At 48.0% G+C, this 18131-nt stretch overlaps 1 protein-coding gene across 27 annotated transcripts in view; it reads left to right on the top strand.

The window, feature by feature from the left end:
* Positions 1-18131, top strand: part of UBAP2L (ubiquitin associated protein 2 like) — a 756258-nt gene that overhangs the window by 335910 nt on the left and 402217 nt on the right. For all 27 annotated transcript variants that reach the window (XR_011200006.1, XR_011200008.1, XR_011200009.1 and 24 more), the window contains one exon: positions 5323-5376. Coding sequence is in view for 22 of the 27 variants with exons in the window: in XM_069218134.1 (XP_069074235.1) it covers positions 5323-5376 (54 nt within the window). In the remaining 5 variants the exon portion in view is untranslated. The remainder of the gene's footprint in view (positions 1-5322; positions 5377-18131) is intronic.

Below are 18131 nucleotides of genomic sequence, written 5' to 3'. Positions count from 1 at the left end.
AGAAATCTAATTTTCTAGGGTCCAGGGTAGCCCTTAAATACTAAATTTAAGGGCGGTTTTAGGTCTGGGGGGTTAGTAGCCAATGGCTACTAGCCCTGAGGGTGGGTACACCCTCTTTGTGCCTCCTCCCAAGGGGAGGGGGTCACAATCCTAACCCTATTGGGGGAATCCTCCATCTGCAAGATGGAGGATTTCTAAAAGTTAGAGTCACTTCAGCTCAGGACACCTTAGGGGCTGTCCTGACTGGTCAGTGACTCCTCCTTGTTTTTCTCATTATCTTCTCCGGCCTTGCCGCCAAAAGTGGGGCCTGGCCGGAGGGGGCGGGCAACTCCACTAGCTGGAGTGTCCTGCTGGGTTGGCACAAAGGAGGTGAGCCTTTGAGGCTCACCGCCAGGTGTGACAATTCCTGCCTGGGGGAGGTGTTAGCATCTCCACCCAGTGCAGGCTTTGTTACTGGCCTCAGAGTGACAAAGGCACTCTCCCCATGGGGCCAGCAACATGTCTCGGTTTGTGGCAGGCTGCTAAAACTAGTCAGCCTACACAGATAGTCGGTTAAGTTTCAGGGGGCACCTCTAAGGTGCCCTCTGTGGTGTATTTTACAATAAAATGTACACTGGCATCAGTGTGCATTTATTGTGCTGAGAAGTTTGATACCAAACTTCCCAGTTTTCAGTGTAGCCATTATGGTGCTGTGGAGTTCGTGCTTGACAAACTCCCAGACCATATACTCTTATGGCTACCCTGCACTTACAATGTCTAAGGTTTTGTTTAGACACTGTAGGGGTACCATGCTCATGCACTGGTACCCTCACCTATGGTATAGTGCACCCTGCCTTAGGGCTGTAAGGCCTGCTAGAGGGGTGTCTTACCTATACTGCATAGGCAGTGAGAGGCTGGCATGGCACCCTGAGGGGAGTGCCATGTCGACTTACTCGTTTTGTCCTCACTAGCACACACAAGCTGGCAAGCAGGGTGTCTGTGCTGAGTGAGAGGTCTCCAGGGTGGCATAAGACATGCTGCAGCCCTTAGAGACCTTCCTTGGCATCAGGGCCCTTGGTACTAGAAGTACCAGTTACAAGGGACTTATCTGAATGCCAGGGTGTGCCAATTGTGGATACAATGGTACATTTTAGGTGAAGGAACACTGGTGCTGGGGCCTGGTTAGCAGGGTCCCAGCACACTTCTCAGTCAAGTCAGCATCAGTATCAGGCAAAAAGTGGGGGGTAACTGCAACAGGGAGCCATTTCTTTACATCATCTCAATGTTTCCCCACCCACCTACATCGAGGGTTGGAGGTCGCATCACTTCCTATTTCCCCCAGTGGAAGGCTATAACATCGGACAGATGGGTACTCGATGTAGTGGCCAGAGGTCATACTCTGGAATTCACACAAACACCACCAATTGTTCCTCCATCGGGCCCACTGCCTCCGAGGATAAACCAACTCCTCTTGGAAGTAAGAGTGATGCTGAGAAAAGGAGCAATAGAACCAGTCCCTTTATCTCAAAAGAACAGAGGATTCTACTCCCGTTTTTTCCTTGTAAAGAAACCCTCAGGAGACTGGTGCCCCATCTTGGACTTGAGGGCACTAAACAAGTTTCTAAAGAAACAGTTGTTCAGGATGGTAACACTGCAAGATGTCCTGCGTCTGTTAAATGCTGGAGATCGGATGGCATCCCTATACCTCCAGGATGCTTATTTTCATTTTCCCATATATTGCAGCCATCGCAAACTCCTAAGGTTCAGAGTGGGAAGTATGCACCTCCAATTCCGGGTTCTCCCATTCGGTCTCAAATCAGCCCCCAGAATCTTCACAAAGATGTTGGCTCCGGTGGCAGCACATCTCCGCCAGTCAGGTATCCAGGTCTTCCCTTACCTGGACGACTGGCTTATAAAAGCACCCTCAAAGTCGCAAGTAACAAGTCATATTTCCTGTTGCCTTCAATTGTTACACAGCCTGGGGTTTGTAGTCAACTACCAGAAATCGCAGCTCCATCCCAAACTGGTATTAGGTTTCTTAGGAGCAATACTAGACACAGTCCGCAACAAACCGTACCCATCTCACGAGAGGATACAAAAGTTAACCTCCTTGGCAGACAGGCTCTCCAGAAAAAAAATTGTTTCAGTCCGCATCTACAAATCTTTGCTTGGGATGATATCATCATGCATTCCGCTAGTCCCAGATTGCAGGCTCCATATGCGACCCCTGCAAGAGCAATTAGACATACAATGGACCCAGATCAACGGTTCCTTCGAAGACAAGATTCGCATAACGCCTCTAATGAAGAACATCATTAGGTGGTGGGCGACTCTAGCCAATTTATCAAACGGACTATCATTCCTTCTTCAAACACCAAGTTACGTAGTAACAACGGATGCCTCTCTCGAAGGATGGGGTGCACACTGCCAGGACCTGTAAATCAGCGGTACCTGGAATGCGAAAGTGTCTACTCCACATCAGTTACCTAGAACTCAAGGCAATACATTTAGCTCTAAAAGCTTTCTTGCCAAAAATACAAAATTCAAGCGTCTTAATCAGGACAGACAACACAACCAGCATGTTTTATCTAAACAAGCAAGGAGGCACGAGATCCCTACAACTCTCGCAGCTAGCACAGCAAATCTGGACATGGGCCATCAAGCACAATATTTCACTCAGAGCGGAGCATGTGCCAGGACAAACCAATCTTCTAGCAGACACCCTGAGCAGGACAGTGATTCCTTATCACGAGTGGGAACTAGACCAAAAACTCTCAACAGCCTTTTTCTATTGTGGGGCAAACCGAACCTAGACCTATACGCCACTCTCGAACAAGAAATGCCAGTTCTACGCAAGTTGGCTTCCCCAAAAAGATTTGTGGGGGAATGCGTTTTCGATGAGATGGTCCGGAGTTTATGCCTACACTTTTCCTCCGATCCCGCTCATCCCGAGAGTCATCAACAAATTGAAGTCAGAGGGGTGTCGCCTTCTGCTAATAGCTCCCAGATGGCCCAGGCAAGTGTGGTACACTGAGCTCCTCATGCTCTCCGAACGACCACATCTACGACTCAGACAGAGTCAGACTCTTAACGATGCACCAGGGACAAGTCAGACACCCAGATCCGTCTCTTCATTTGTCGGCTTGGCTCCTGAATATAATGAATACTTGAATCTCAACATTTCCCCGGAGTGTAGAGACATTTTAGCAAAAGGTAGAGCTGACACTACCAACAAAACCTATAAACTTAAATGGAAACGTTTTTGTATATGGTGTGCAGCAGAAGATATACATCCTTTATCCTCTCCTCCAGAACAGGTACTTCCATATCTCCTGCTCCTAGCAAAATCAGGACTTGCATACTCCTCCATTCGAGTACATCTGGCAGCAATCTCCAGATACCGCAGATCACCACAACCACACAGTCTCATTGTGTTCCACAAGAATTGTCAAGCAATTCATGAAGGGCCTTTTTCGGGTTTTTCCGCCAATTAGAAAACCTCCGCCATTATGGTCCCTGAATGTTGTGTTGATGCAACTCATGAAAGCTCCTTTTGAGCCGATCCACAAAGCTGATCTCAAATTCATTTCCTGGAAAACAGCGTTACTACTGGCTCTTACTTCAGCCAAAAGAGTCAGCGACATTCAAGCTTTCACTGTCAAACAGCCTTTCCTCCAATTCACAAACTCAGGTGTGATCCTGCGAACAAATCCTAAGTTCATCCCGAAAGTTCCCTCAACGTTTCACTTGAATGAACCAGTCATCCTAAAAACCTTTTTTCCAATTCCACAAACAGTAGCCGAAAAGACGCTACATTCCCTTGATATTAAAAGATGTTTAAAATTTTATCTACAGAAAACTCAAGCCATCCGCCAGTCTGATCAATTATTTATAGCATTTGGCGGAACAAGAAAGGGACACGCGGTGTCCAAACAGACTATAGCAAGATGGATTGGCCTGGCAATTCAATTCTGCCATTCAAAAGCAGGAAAACCGCTCCACACCAAGGTGAGAGCCTACTCTACAAGATCGGTAGCTACTTCGGCTGCACTCTTTGCAGGTGTACCACTACATACCATCTGTAGAGCAGCAACATGGTCGAGCCAACATACATTTACGAAGCATTACTGCCTCGAGGAAACTAACAACGTCGATACAGCAGTGGGACAGGCAGTGTTGAGGCATCTATTTCGTTAAGGTGAGCCTCTTACACATCCCACCACCACACTCAAGGTATGTTCAATACTGGTTCTTACCCTAGTTCATATCTAATTTTATCTCACAGTGTGTCTTACTCTAACCATGTGCTTCAGATTATTTACTTGTCAAACAGATTGTGTCAAAACTTTCTGCCACGCAGCTTTTCTATTGCTCTTCTGTTGAGATGTCTGTGAATATATATATGTGTATGGATGTGTGTATGCATGTATATATAGTTATATATAGGTATATATGTATAGATATATACGTGGAGGTATAAAGTTGAACTAATGTGACTCACATCACTTATAAAATTACGATAAAATTACAGTCAAGGTAATTCACTAATTATGAAGACATTACTGCTCGTTATTCTGATTCAAGCATGTGAATCTATGAAAGATCCAATGCTGGAGAAGAAAATTAGTTACTTACCTGTAACTGCAGTTCTCCAGTATTGGTATCTTTCATAGATTCACATGCGACCCACCCTCCTCCCCTCAGAGGCTCCCCCATTATACAGATATTAAACTTCACACTCATAGAAAATCTGAGGTAATTCAGCCTCTGTTGGGAGTGTTTGGGAGGGGCTGAATCCTGATTGGTTGATGTCGAAGTTAGGGTATTTTACAGTCTATCCACTTTGTTTTGTGAAAAAGACCCAATGAGGTCTACTGGTTTTACTTTTACTGACTTACTGCTTTATGTATTTAAATTTACCGTGGGGCTCCCACCTCGACAACGGGGATGATTCAAGCATGTGAATCTATGAAAGATACCAATACTGGAGAACTGCAGTTACAGGTAAGTAACTAATTTTCTTTTTTTGTGTAATGAAGGAATGGGCAAAGTGAATTAGGTGTACTAGTGAAAACTTTAGAGGGTTGAAAAAAATTTGCATGCTTTGAAAGGGCACAATCAGTGTTGCCCATGTAATTCTTTGTGTGACCTAGAATAGCGAAGTAAATGGTGATAGACAATTGGGATAGCTCAGTGTTTTTTTTTTTTTTTTTTTTTTTTTTTTAAATCTCATTTATTAACCTGGATTTTATTTAGTCTGCACAATAGCTTTCCTCAGTTTCAATTGTTCTGGTATTTTTATTATAATTTATTTTCCAATGTTTCTTGTCTTTTTTTTCTTAGCCACAGGTCTATGGCTATGAGGATCTGCAAATGCTCCAGACAAGGTTTCCTTTGGTGAGTGCATGTGGCTAACAAGTGTGTAAAGGCAGACTGAAGCCTGGCATTTGGGTGAATTAGTAAAGGTTTAATAGAAGTAGGTTGTCATCTGATTCTCACTGCTATTAGTGAACTTTTTAACTAGGCAAGTTTTTCTTTACTCTTTATGTCCGCTTGAATGCCCAACTTTAATTTTAAGTAAGCTAATTTATTCAGATTTGTCAGAGGCTCCAGATCGACATTCACCACTGCTGATTTTAAAGAGAGGGGCACATGAGCTTTATTACTTTACATATAGATAAGACTGCTTTGCTCATTTAAGGATCACGATTTGCTCGGTTATCCCATAGGGCACTATTACTATTACCACTGTTTAATTGTTGCTGTCCCATGATTGCGACTTTGAGATCACAGCCATGCCTATTTTCCACTTTAAGCCACTTAATAGCAGGGTTTATTGAACATCAGTTGAAGGTTTTCCAGCTTCACAATCACTTTTGAGAATATTTTTTTCCCTACCTGACTGAGAGCTGGAAAAACAGAACCCACCTCTCTTGTGGAGTCTACACCATTTACCCACTAGAATACAACTCATCAACCATCCTAGGGAAGCCGGGTGTGCAAACCACTTCCTCTTGATTCTTGGACACATATATATGCTGTAAGGAAATGCCTCCTTGGCATGGTTACCCCCTGACTTTTTGCCTTTGCTGATGCTATGTTTTGAATTGAAAGTGTGCTGAGGCCTGCTAACCAGGCCCCAGCACCAGTGTTCTTTCCCTAACCTGTACTTTTTGATTCCACAATTGGCACACCCTGGCATCCAGATAAGTCCCTTGTAACTTGTACCTCTGCTACCAAGGGCCCTGATGCCAGGGAAGGTCTCTAAGGGCTGCAGCATGTATTATGCCACCCTAGAGACCCCTCACTCAGCACAGACACACTGCTTACCAGCTTGTGTGTGCTAGTAAGAACAAAATGAGTAAGTCGACATGGCACTCCCCTCAGGGTGCCATGCCAGCCTCTCACTGCCTGTAGGAAGTTGGCTATGTATGTGCTATTTCAAAGTAAGGAATAGCATGCACAGAGTCCAAGGGTTCCCCTTAGAGGTAAAATAGTGGTAAAAAGAGATAATACTAATGCTCTATTTTGTGGTAGTGTGGTCGAGCAGTAGGCTTATCCAAGGAGTAGTGTTAAGCATTTGTTGTACATACACATAGACAATAAATGAGGTACACACACTCAGACACAAATCCAGCCAATAGGTTTTTATATAGAAAAATATCTTTTCTTAGTTTATTTTAGGAACCACAGGTTCAAATTCTACATGTAATATCTCATTCGAAAGGTATTGCAGGTAAGTACTTTAGGAACTTCAAATCATCAAAATTGCATGTATACTTCAAGTTATTCGCAAATAGCTGTTTTAAAAGTGGACACTTAGTGCAATTTTCACAGTTCCTAGGGGAGGTAAGTATTTGTTAGGTTAACCAGGTAAGTAAGGCACTTACAGGGCTTAGTTCTTGGTCCAAGGTAGCCCACCGTTGGGGGTTCAGAGCAACCCCAAAGTCACCACACCAGCAGCTCAGGGCCGGTCAGGTGCAGAGTTCAAAGTGGTGCCCAAAACGCATAGGCTAGAATGGAGAGGAGGGGGTGCCCCGGTTCCGGTCTGCTTGCAGGTAAGTACCCGCGTCTTCGGAGGGCAGACCAGGGGGGTTTTGTAGGGCACCGGGGGGGACACAAGTCCACACAGAAATTTCACCCTCAGCGGCGCGGGGGCTGCCGGGTGCAGTGTAGAAACAAGCGTCGGGTTCGCAATGTTAGTCTATGAGAGATCTCGGGATCTCTTCAGCGCTGCAGGCAGGCAAGGGGGGGATTCCTCGGGGAAACCTCCACTTGGGCAAGGGAGAGGGACTCCTGGGGGTCACTTCTCCAGTGAAAGTCCGGTCCTTCAGGTCCTGGGGGCTGCGGGTGCAGGGTCTCTCCCAGGCGTCGGGACTTTAGGTTCAAAGAGTCGCGGTCAGGGGAAGCCTCGGGATTCCCTCTGCAGGCGGCGCTGTGGGGGCTCAGGGGGGACAGGTTTTGGTACTCACAGTATCAGAGTAGTCCTGGGGTCCCTCCTGAGGTGTTGGATCGCCACCAGCCGAGTCGGGGTCGCCGGGTGCAGTGTTGCAAGTCTCACGCTTCTTGCGGGGAGCTTGCAGGGTTCTTTAAAGCTGCTGGAAACAAAGTTGCAGCTTTTCTTGGAGCAGGTCCGCTGTCCTCGGGAGTTTCTTGTCTTTTCGAAGCAGGGGCAGTCCTCAGAGGATGTCGAGGTCGCTGGTCCCTTTGGAAGGCGTCGCTGGAGCAGGATCTTTGGAAGGCAGGAGACAGGCCGGTGAGTTTCTGGAGCCAAGGCAGTTGTCGTCTTCTGGTCTTCCGCTGCAGGGGTTTTCAGCTGGGCAGTCCTTCTTCTTGTAGTTGCAGGAATCTAATGTTCGATGGCATCTGTCGCTGTAGATACGCATGTTCTGCAATAGCTCGCCATCTGGTGTTGGGCCGGAGTGTTACAAGTTGTTTTTCTTCGAAGAAGTCTTTCGAGTCACGGGACCGAGTGACTCCTCCTTTTGTCTCCATTGCGCATGGGCGTCGACTCCATCCTCGATTGTTTTTTTTCCGCCATCGGGTTCGGACGTGTTCCTGTCGCTCCGAGTTTCGGAACAGAAAAAATAGTTAATTTCGGAAGATTTTCGTCGGTATTGTTGCGTTCGGGATCGGCATACTTACATTCAACACCGCATCGAAGATCGAAGAGCTCCGGTGCCCTTCGGGGTAATTTTTCGATCCTCCGTCGGGGCCTGGTCGGCCCGACCGCGTGCTGAAGAACGCCGATGGAACGGACCCCGTTCCGTTTCTGCCCCAAATGCCACAATAAATACCCCTACACAGACCAACACTTGGTCTGCAACCTGTGCCTGTCACCTGAGCACAGCGAAGACACCTGCGAGGCCTGTCGTGCGTTCCGGTCCCGAAAAACACTCCGAGACCGTCGAGCCAGAAGACTTCAAATGGCGTCCGCACCGACAGCCCGACGGGAGTTCGAGGAACAGGAAGAGGAAGGTACCTTCTCGATCCAAGACTCAGACTCCGAAGGATTCGACGATACACAAACCGTGAGTAAGACGTCGAAAACCACACAAAGAAACATTTACAAGGCCCAGGGGACGCCACTGCCACCAGGCCATGGCTCAACCCATAAAATCGGTGACCGACCGTCGGCACCGAAAAAGGCCCAAACGGTGCCGAGATCGTCCGACTCCGGTCGAGACACCGGCACGCAGCCTTCTCGGGACCGAGAAAGTGCTGGAGACAAGCCTCGACACCGAGATGCCGGTGTGCACACGGCTCGACGCCGAGACAGCGGCACCGAAACAGATCGACGCCGAGAGGTTTCGGCCCCGAAAAGGAAAAAAGTCACCTCGGAGCCGAAAAAACACGCAGACAAAGTTTCGACGCCGAAACAAACTGCAAGCGACCCAGCTTCAGGCTCTTATACAGAAGAGCACTCGCTAACCTCCCAAATGCAGAAGCATAGGTTTGAGGAAGAGCTACAAGCAACTGATGCGGACCATACGCAAAAGCGTATCTTCATTCAGCAGGGGACAGGAAAAATAAGCACCCTTCCCCCCATTAGGAGAAAGAGAAGGTTGGAGTTCCAGACGGAACAAGCACCACAACCAAAAGTGGTGAAAAGAGTTACACCACCACCCTCTCCTCCGCCCGTGATTAACGTTTCACCAGCACAAACGCCATCACACTCCCCAGCTCACACCACCATGAGCCAGGGTGACCAAGACCAGGACGCATGGGACCTATACGACGCCCCAGTGTCAGATAACAGCCCAGAGGCATACCCTACAAAACCATCTCCACCAGAAGACAGCACCGCGTACTCTCAGGTGGTGGCTAGAGCAGCACAATTTCACAACGTAAGCCTCCACTCAGAACAGGTCGAGGATGATTTCTTGTTCAACACACTCTCCTCCACCCACAGCTCCTACCAAAGCCTGCCTATGCTCCCTGGTATGCTCCGGCACGCAAAAGACATATTTAAGGACCCGGTCAAAAGTAGGGCAATCACACCAAGGGTGGAAAAAAAGTATAAGCCGCCTCCTACAGACCCGGCTTTCATCACAACACAGCTGCCACCAGACTCTGTTGTTGTAGGAGCAGCTAGGAAAAGGGCCAACTCTCACACATCTGGAGATGCACCACCCCCAGATAAAGAAAGCCGCAAGTTTGATGCAGCTGGTAAAAGAGTCGCAGCACAAGCTGCAAACCAGTGGCGCATCGCGAACTCCCAGGCACTACTTGCGCGCTATGACAGAGCCCACTGGGACGAGATGCAACATCTCATTGAACATCTGCCCAAAGACTTCCAAAATAGGGCAAAACAAGTGGTTGAGGAGGGACAGGCCATCTCCAACAACCAGATCCGCTCCTCCATGGACGCTGCAGATACAGCTGCACGGACAATTAATACATCTGTAACTATCAGAAGGCATGCATGGCTCCGAACGTCTGGATTTAAACCAGAGATTCAACAAGCAGTTCTCAATATGCCTTTTAATGAAAAAGAACTGTTCGGTCCAGAAGTGGACACAGCGATTGAGAAACTCAAAAAAGATACGGACACTGCCAAAGCCATGGGCGCACTCTACTCCCCGCAGAGCAGAGGGAATTACAGCTCATTCCGTAAAACGCCCTTTCGAGGGGGGTTTCGGGGTCAAAGCACACAAGCCAGCACCTCACAAGCCACACCGTCCAGTTACCAAGGACAGTATAGAGGAGGTTTTCGGGGACAATATAGAGGAGGGCAATTCCCTAGAAATAGAGGAAGATTCCAAAGCCCCAAAACCCCTACTACTAAACAGTGACTCACATGTCACTCACCCCCTCCACACAACACCAGTGGGGGGACGAATAGGTCATTATTACAGAGCATGGGAGAAAATCACTACAGACACTTGGGTTCTAGCAATTATCCAACATGGTTACTGCATAGAATTTCTACAGTTCCCTCCAAACATACCACCAAAAGCACAAAATTTAACAACACACCATTCCAATCTCCTAGAGATAGAAGTGCAGGCACTATTGCAAAAGAATGCAATCGAATTAGTGCCAAACACACAAATAAACACAGGAGTTTACTCACTGTACTTTCTGATACCAAAGAAGGACAAAACACTGAGACCAATCCTAGACCTCAGAGTAGTCAACACTTTCATCAAATCAGACCACTTCCACATGGTCACACTACAAGAAGTATTGCCATTGCTAAAGCTGCACGACTACATGGCAACTTTAGACCTCAAGGATGCTTATTTCCATATACCAATTCACCCATCGCACAGGAAATACCTAAGGTTTGTATTCAAAGGAATACATTACCAATTCAAGGTACTGCCTTTCGGATTAACAACCGCACCAAGAGTCTTTACCAAATGTCTAGCGGTAGTCGCTGCACACATCAGAAGGCAGCAAATACATGTGTTCCCATATCTAGACGACTGGCTAATCAAGGCCCATTCGTTAATAGAGTGCTCAAATCACACAAATCATATCATACAAACCCTCTTCAAACTAGGGTTCACCGTCAATTTCACAAAATCCAAAATTCGGCCACGCAAGGTACAACAATACCTGGGAGCCATAATAGACACATCAAAAGGAGTAGCCACTCCAAGTCCACAAAGAATTCAAAATTTCAACACCATCATACAACGCATGTATCCAACACAAAAGATACAAGCAAAGATGGTATTACAACTCCTAGGCATGATGTCATCATGCATAGCCATTGTCCCAAACGCAAGACTGCACATGAGGCCCTTACAACAATGCCTAGCATCACCGTGGTCTCAAGCACAGGGTCACCTTCTACATCTGGTGTTAATAGACCGCCAAACTTACCTCTCGCTTCTGTGGTGGAACAACATAAATTTAAACAAGGGGCGGCCTTTCCAAGACCCAGTGCCACAATACGTAATAACAACAGATGCTTCCATGACAGGGTGGGGAGCACACCTCGATCAACACAGCATACAAGGACAATGGAACGTACATCAAACAAAACTGCATATCAATCACCTAGAACTTCTTGCAGTTTTTCAAGCACTAAAAGCTTTCCAACCAATAATAGTTCACAAATACATCCTCGTCAAAACAGACAACATGACAACAATGTATTATCTAAACAAGCAGGGAGGGACGCACTCCACGCAGTTAAGCATGTTAGCACAAAAAATTTGGCATTGGGCAATTCACAACCAAATTCGCCTAATTGCACAGTTTATACCAGGGATACAAAATCAACTCGCAGACAATCTCTCTCGAGATCACCAACAGGTCCACGAATAGGAAATTCACCCCCAAATACTGAACACTTATTTCAAACTCTGGGGAACACCTCAGATAGACTTGTTTGCGACAAGGGAGAACGCAAAATGCCAAAACTTCGCATCCAGATACCCACACAAACAATCCCAAGGCAATGCCCTATGGATGAACTGGTCAGGGATATTTGCTTACGCTTTTCCTCCTCTCCCTCTCCTTCCTTACCTGGTAAACAAACTCACTCAAAGCAAACTCAAACTCATATTGATAGCACCAACTTGGGCAAGGCAACCCTGGTACACAACGCTTCTAGACCTATCAGTGGTACCCTGCATCAAATTGCCCAACAGGCCAGATCTGTTGACACAGCACAACCAAAGGATCAGACACCCAGATCCAGCATCGCTGAATCTAGCAATCTGGCTCCTGAAATCCTAGAATTCGGGCACTTACAACTTACCCAAGAATGTATGGAAGTCATAAAACAAGCAAGAAGGCCATCCACCAGGCACTGCTATGCAAGTAAATGGAAGAGGTTTGTTTGCTACTGCCATATTAATCAAATACAACCATTACACACAACTCCAGAACATGTAGTGGGTTACTTGCTTCACTTACAAAAATCTAACCTAGCTTTCTCTTCCATTAAGATTCACCTTGCAGCAATATCTGCATACCTGCAGACTACCTATTCAACTTCCCTATATAAAATACCAGTCATTAAAGCATTCATGGAGGGCCTTAGGAGAATTATACCACCAAGAACACTACCTGTTCCTTCATGGAACCTAAATGTTGTCCTAACTAGACTTATGGGTCCACCTTTTGAACCCATGCACTCCTGCGACATACAGTTCCTAACCTGGAAGGTGGCATTTCTCATCGCCATTACTTCCCTGAGAAGAGTAAGCGAGATTCAGGCGTTTACTATACAGGAACCTTTTATACAACTACACAAAAATAAAGTCGTCCTAAGGACCAATCCGAAATTTTTGCCAAAGGTTATTTCACCGTTCCATCTAAATCAAACAGTGTAACTTCCGGTGTTCTTTCCACAGCCAGATACCGTAGCTGAAAGGGCACTACATACATTAGATGTCAAAAGAGCATTAATGTATTACATTGACAGAACAAAGAACATCAGAAAGACTAAACAACTCTTTATTGCATTTCAAAAACCTCATGCAGGAAACCCAATTTCAAAACAAGGTATAGCCAGATGGATAGTTAAATGCATCCAAATCTGCTACCTTAAAGCTAAACGACAGCTGCCCATTACACCAAGGGCACACTCAACCAGAAAGAAAGGTGCTACCATGGCCTTTCTAGGAAACATCCCAATGCAAGAAATATGTAAGGCAGCCACATGGTCTACGCCTCACACATTCACCAAGCACTACTGTGTAGACGTGTTATCCGCACAACAAGCCACAGTAGGTCAAGCTGTATTAAGGACATTATTTCAGACTACTTCCACTCCTACAGGCTGATCCACCGCTTTTGGGGAAATAACTGCTTACTAGTCTATTGCAGAACATGCGTATCTACAGCGACAGATGCCATCGAACTGAAAATGTCACTTACCCAGTGTACATCTGTTCGTGGCATCAGTCGCAGTAGATTCGCATGTGCCCACCCGCCTCCCCGGGAGCCTGTAGCAGTTTGGAAGTTACCTTCAATTATTTATATATGTATCATCTCAACCTTAAATAAGTGCATACTTAGTCACTCCATTGCATGGGCACTATTACTACAATTCAACTCCTACCTCACCCTCTGCGGGGAAAAACAATCGAGGATGGAGTCGACGCCCATGCGCAATGGAGACAAAAGGAGGAGTCACTCGGTCCCGTGACTCGAAAGACTTCTTCGAAGAAAAACAACTTGTAACACTCCGGCCCAACACCAGATGGCGAGCTATTGCAGAACATGCGAATCTACTGCGACTGATGCCACGAACAGATGTACACTGGGTAAGTGACATTTTCATTTCTAGGGTTCAGGGCAGCCCTTAAATATTAAATTTAAGGGTGTGTTTAGGTCTGGGGGGTTAGTAGCCAATGGCTACTAGCCCTGAGGGTGGGTACACCCTTTTTGTGCCTCCTCCCAAGGGGAGGGGGTCACAATCCTAACCCTATTGGGGGAATCCTCCATCTGCAAGATGGAGGATTTCTAAAAGTTAGTCACCTCAGCTCAGGACACCTTAGGGGCTGTCCTGACTGGCCAGTGACTCCTCCTTGTTATTCTCATTATTTTCTCCGGCCTTGCCGCCAAAAGTGGGGCCTGGCCGGAGGGGGCGGGCAACTCCACTAGCTGGAGTGTCCTGCTGGGTTGGCACAAAGGAGGTGAGCCTTTGAGGCTCACCGCCAGGTGTGACAATTCCTGCCTGGGAGAGGTGTTAGCATCTCCACCCAGTGCAGGCTTTGTTACTGGCCTCAGAGTGACAAAGGCACTCTCCCCATGGGGCCAGCAACATGTCTCGGTTTGTGGCAGGCTGCTAAAACTAGTCAGCCTACACAGATAGTCGGTTAAGTTTCAGGGGGCACCTCTAAGGTGCCCTCTGTGGTGTATTTTACAATAAAATGTACACTGGCATCAGTGTGCATTTATTGTGCTGAGAAGTTTGATACCAAACTTCCCAGTTTTCAGTGTAGCCATTATGGGGCTGTGGGGTTCGTGTTTGACAAACTCCCAGACCATATACTCTTATGGCTACCCTGCACTTACAATGTCTAAGATTTTGTTTAGACACTGTAGGGGTACCATGCTCATGCACTGGTACCCTCACCTATGGTATAGTGCACCCTGCCTTAGGGCTGTAAGGCCTGCTAGAGGGGTGTCTTACCTATACTGCATAGGCAGTGAGAGGCTGGCATGGCACCCTGAGGGGAGTGCCATGTCGACTTACTCGTTTTGTCCTCACTAGCACACACAAGCTGGCAAGCAGTGTGTCTGTGCTGAGTGAGAGGTCTCCAGGGTGGCATAAGACATGCTGCAGCCCTTAGAGACCTTCCTTGGCATCAGGGCCCTTGGTACTAGAAGTACCAGTTACAAGGGACTTATCTGGATGCCAGGGTCTGCCAATTGTGGATACAAAAGTACAGGTTAGGGAAAGAACACTGGTGCTGGGGCCTGGTTAGCAGGCCTCAGCACACTTTCAATTGTAAACATAGCATCAGCAAAGGCAAAAAGTCAGGGGGCAACCATGCCAAGGAGGCATTTCCTTACACAACCCCCCCCCCCCCCAAACGAAAGAGGATGAGACTAACCTTTCCCAAGAGAGTCTTCATTTTCTAAGTGGAAGAACCTGGAAAGGCCATCTGCATTGGCATGGGCAGTCCCAGGTCTGTGTTCCACTATAAAGTCCATTCCCTGTAGGGAGATGGACCACCTCAACAGTTTAGGATTTTCACCTTTCATTTGCATCAGCCATTTGAGAGGTCTGTGGTCAGTTTGAACTAGGAAGTGAGTCCCAAAGAGGTATGGTCTCAGCTTCTTCAGGGACCAAACCACAGCAAAGGCCTCCCTCTCAATGGCACTCCAACGCTGCTCCCTGGGGAGTAACCTCCTGCTAATGAAAGCAACAGGCTGGTCAAGGCCATCATCATTTGTTTGGGACAAAACTGCCCCTATCCCATGTTCAGAGGCATCAGTCTGCACAATGAACTGCCTAGAATAATCTGGAGCTTTGAGAACTGGTGCTGAGCACATTGCCTGTTTCAGGGTGTCAAAGGCCTGTTGGCATTCCACAGTCCAGTTTACTTTCTTGGGCATTTTCTTGGAAGTGAGTTCAGTGAGGGCTGTCACAATGGATCCATATCCCTTCACAAACCTCCTGTAATACCCAGTCAAGCCAAGGAATGCCCTGACTTGAGTCTGGGTTTTTGGAGCTACCCAGTCCAGAATAGTCTGGATCTTGGGTTGGAGTGGCTGAACTTGGCCTCCACCTACAAGGTGTCCCAAGTAAACCACAGTTCCCTGCCCTATCTGGCATTTGGATGCCTTGATAGAGAGGCCTGCAGATTGCAGAGCCTTCAAAACCTTCCTCAGGTGGACCAGGTGATCCTGCCAGGTGGAGCTAAAGACAGCATGTAAGGAAATGCCTCCTTGGCATGGTTGCCCCCTGACTTTTTGCCTTTGCTGATGCTATGTTTACAATTGAAAGTGTGCTGAGGCCTGCTAACCAGGCCCCAGCACCAGTGTTCTTTCCCTAACCTGTACTTTTGTATCCACAATTGGCAGACCCTGGCATCCAGATAAGTCCCTTGTAACTGGTACTTCTAGTACCAAGGGCCCTGATGCCAAGGAAGGTCTCTAAGGGCTGCAGCATGTCTTATGCCACCCTGGAGACCTCTCACTCAGCACAGACACACTGCTTGCCAGCTTGTGTGTGCTAGTGAGGACAAAACGAGTAAGTCGACATGGCACTCCCCTCAGGGTGCCATGCCAGCCTCTCACTGCCTATGCAGTATAGGTAAGACACCCCTCTAGCAGGCCTTACAGCCCTAAGGCAGGGTGCACTATACCATAGGTGAGGGTACCAGTGCATGAGCATGGTACCCCTACAGTGTCTAAACAAAACCTTAGACATTGTAAGTGCAGGGTAGCCATAAGAGTATATGGTCTGGGAGTCTGTCAAACACGAACTCCACAGCACCATAATGGCTACACTGAAAACTGGGAAGTTTGGTATCAAACTTCTCAGCACAATAAATGCACACTGATGCCAGTGTACATTTTATTGTAAAATACACCACAGAGGGCACCTTAGAGGTGCCCCCTGAAACTTAACCGACTGTCTGGGTAGGCTGACTAGTTCCAGCAGCCTGCCACACCAGAGACATGTTGCTGGCCCCATGGGGAGAGTGCCTTTGTCACTCTGAGGCCAGTAACAAAGCCTGCACTGGGTGGAGATGCTAACACCTCCCCCAGGCAGGAACTGTAACACCTGGCGGTGAGCCTCAAAGGCTCACCCCTTTGTCACAGCCCAGCAGGGCACTCCAGCTTAGTGGAGTTGCCCGCCCCCTCCGGCCACGGCCCCCACTTTTGGCGGCAAGGCTGGAGGGAACAAAGAAAGCAACAAGGAGGAGTCACTGGCCAGTCAGGACAGCCCCTAAGGTGTCCTGAGCTGAGGTGACTCTAACTTTTAGAAATCCTCCATCTTGCAGATGGAGGATTCCCCCAATAGGGTTAGGATTGTGACCCCCTCCCCTTGGGAGGAGGCACAAAGAGGGTGTACCCACCCTCAGGGCTAGTAGCCATTGGCTACTAACCCCCCAGACCTAAACACGCCCTTAAATTTAGTATTTAAGGGCTACCCTGAACCCTAGAAAATTAGATTCCTGCAACAAGAAGAAGGACTGCCCAGCTGAAAACCCCTGCAGCGGAAGACCAGAAGACGACAACTGCCTTGGCTCCAGAAACTCACCGGCCTGTCTCCTGCCTTCCAAAGATCCTGCTCCAGCGACGCCTTCCGAAGGGACCAGCGACCTCGACATCCTCTGAGGACTGCCCCTGCTTCGAAAAGACAAGAAACTCCCGAGGACAGCGGACCTGCTCCAAGAAAAGCTGCAACTTTGTTTCCAGCAGCTTTAAAGAACCCTGCAAGCTCCCCGCAAGAAGCGTGAGACTTGCAACACTGCACCCGGCGACCCCGACTCGGCTGGTGGCGAGCCAACACCTCAGGAGGGACCCCAGGACTACTCTGATACTGTGAGTACCAAAACCTGTCCCCCCTGAGCCCCCACAGCGCCGCCTGCAGAGGGAATCCCGAGGCTTCCCCTGACCGCGACTCTTGGAATCCCAAGTCCCGACGCCTGGGAGAGACCCTGCACCCGCAGCCCCCAGGACCTGAAGGACCGGACTTTCACTGGAGAAGTGACCCCCAGGAGTCCCTCTCCCTTGCCCAAGTGGAGGTTTCCCCGAGGAATCCCCCCCTTGCCTGCCTGCAGCGCTGAAGAGATCCCGAGATCTCTCATAGACTAACATTGAAAACCCGACGCTTGTTTCTACACTGCACCCGGCCGCCCCCGCGCCGCTGAGGGTGAAATTTCTGTGTGGACTTGTGTCCCCCCCGGTGCCCTACAAAACCCCCCTGGTCTGCCCTCCGAAGACGCGGGTACTTACCTGCAAGCAGACCGGAACCGGGGCACCCCCTTCTCTCCATTCTAGCCTATGTGTTTTGGGCACCACTTTGAACTCTGCACCTGACCTGCCCTGAACTGCTGGTGTGGTGACTTTGGGGTTGCTCTGAACCCCCAACGGTGGGCTACCTTGGACCAAGAACTAAGCCCTGTAAGTGTCTTACTTACCTGGTTAACCTAACAAATACTTACCTCCCCTAGGAACTGTGAAAATTGCACTAAGTGTCCACTTTTAAAACAGCTATTTGTGAA

The sequence above is a fragment of the Pleurodeles waltl genome, chromosome 12 (assembly GCF_031143425.1).
Source record: "Pleurodeles waltl isolate 20211129_DDA chromosome 12, aPleWal1.hap1.20221129, whole genome shotgun sequence".
In the NCBI taxonomy this organism is placed as follows: Eukaryota; Metazoa; Chordata; class Amphibia; order Caudata; family Salamandridae; genus Pleurodeles; species Pleurodeles waltl.
This window is presented reverse-complemented; position numbering and strand designations above follow the sequence as displayed.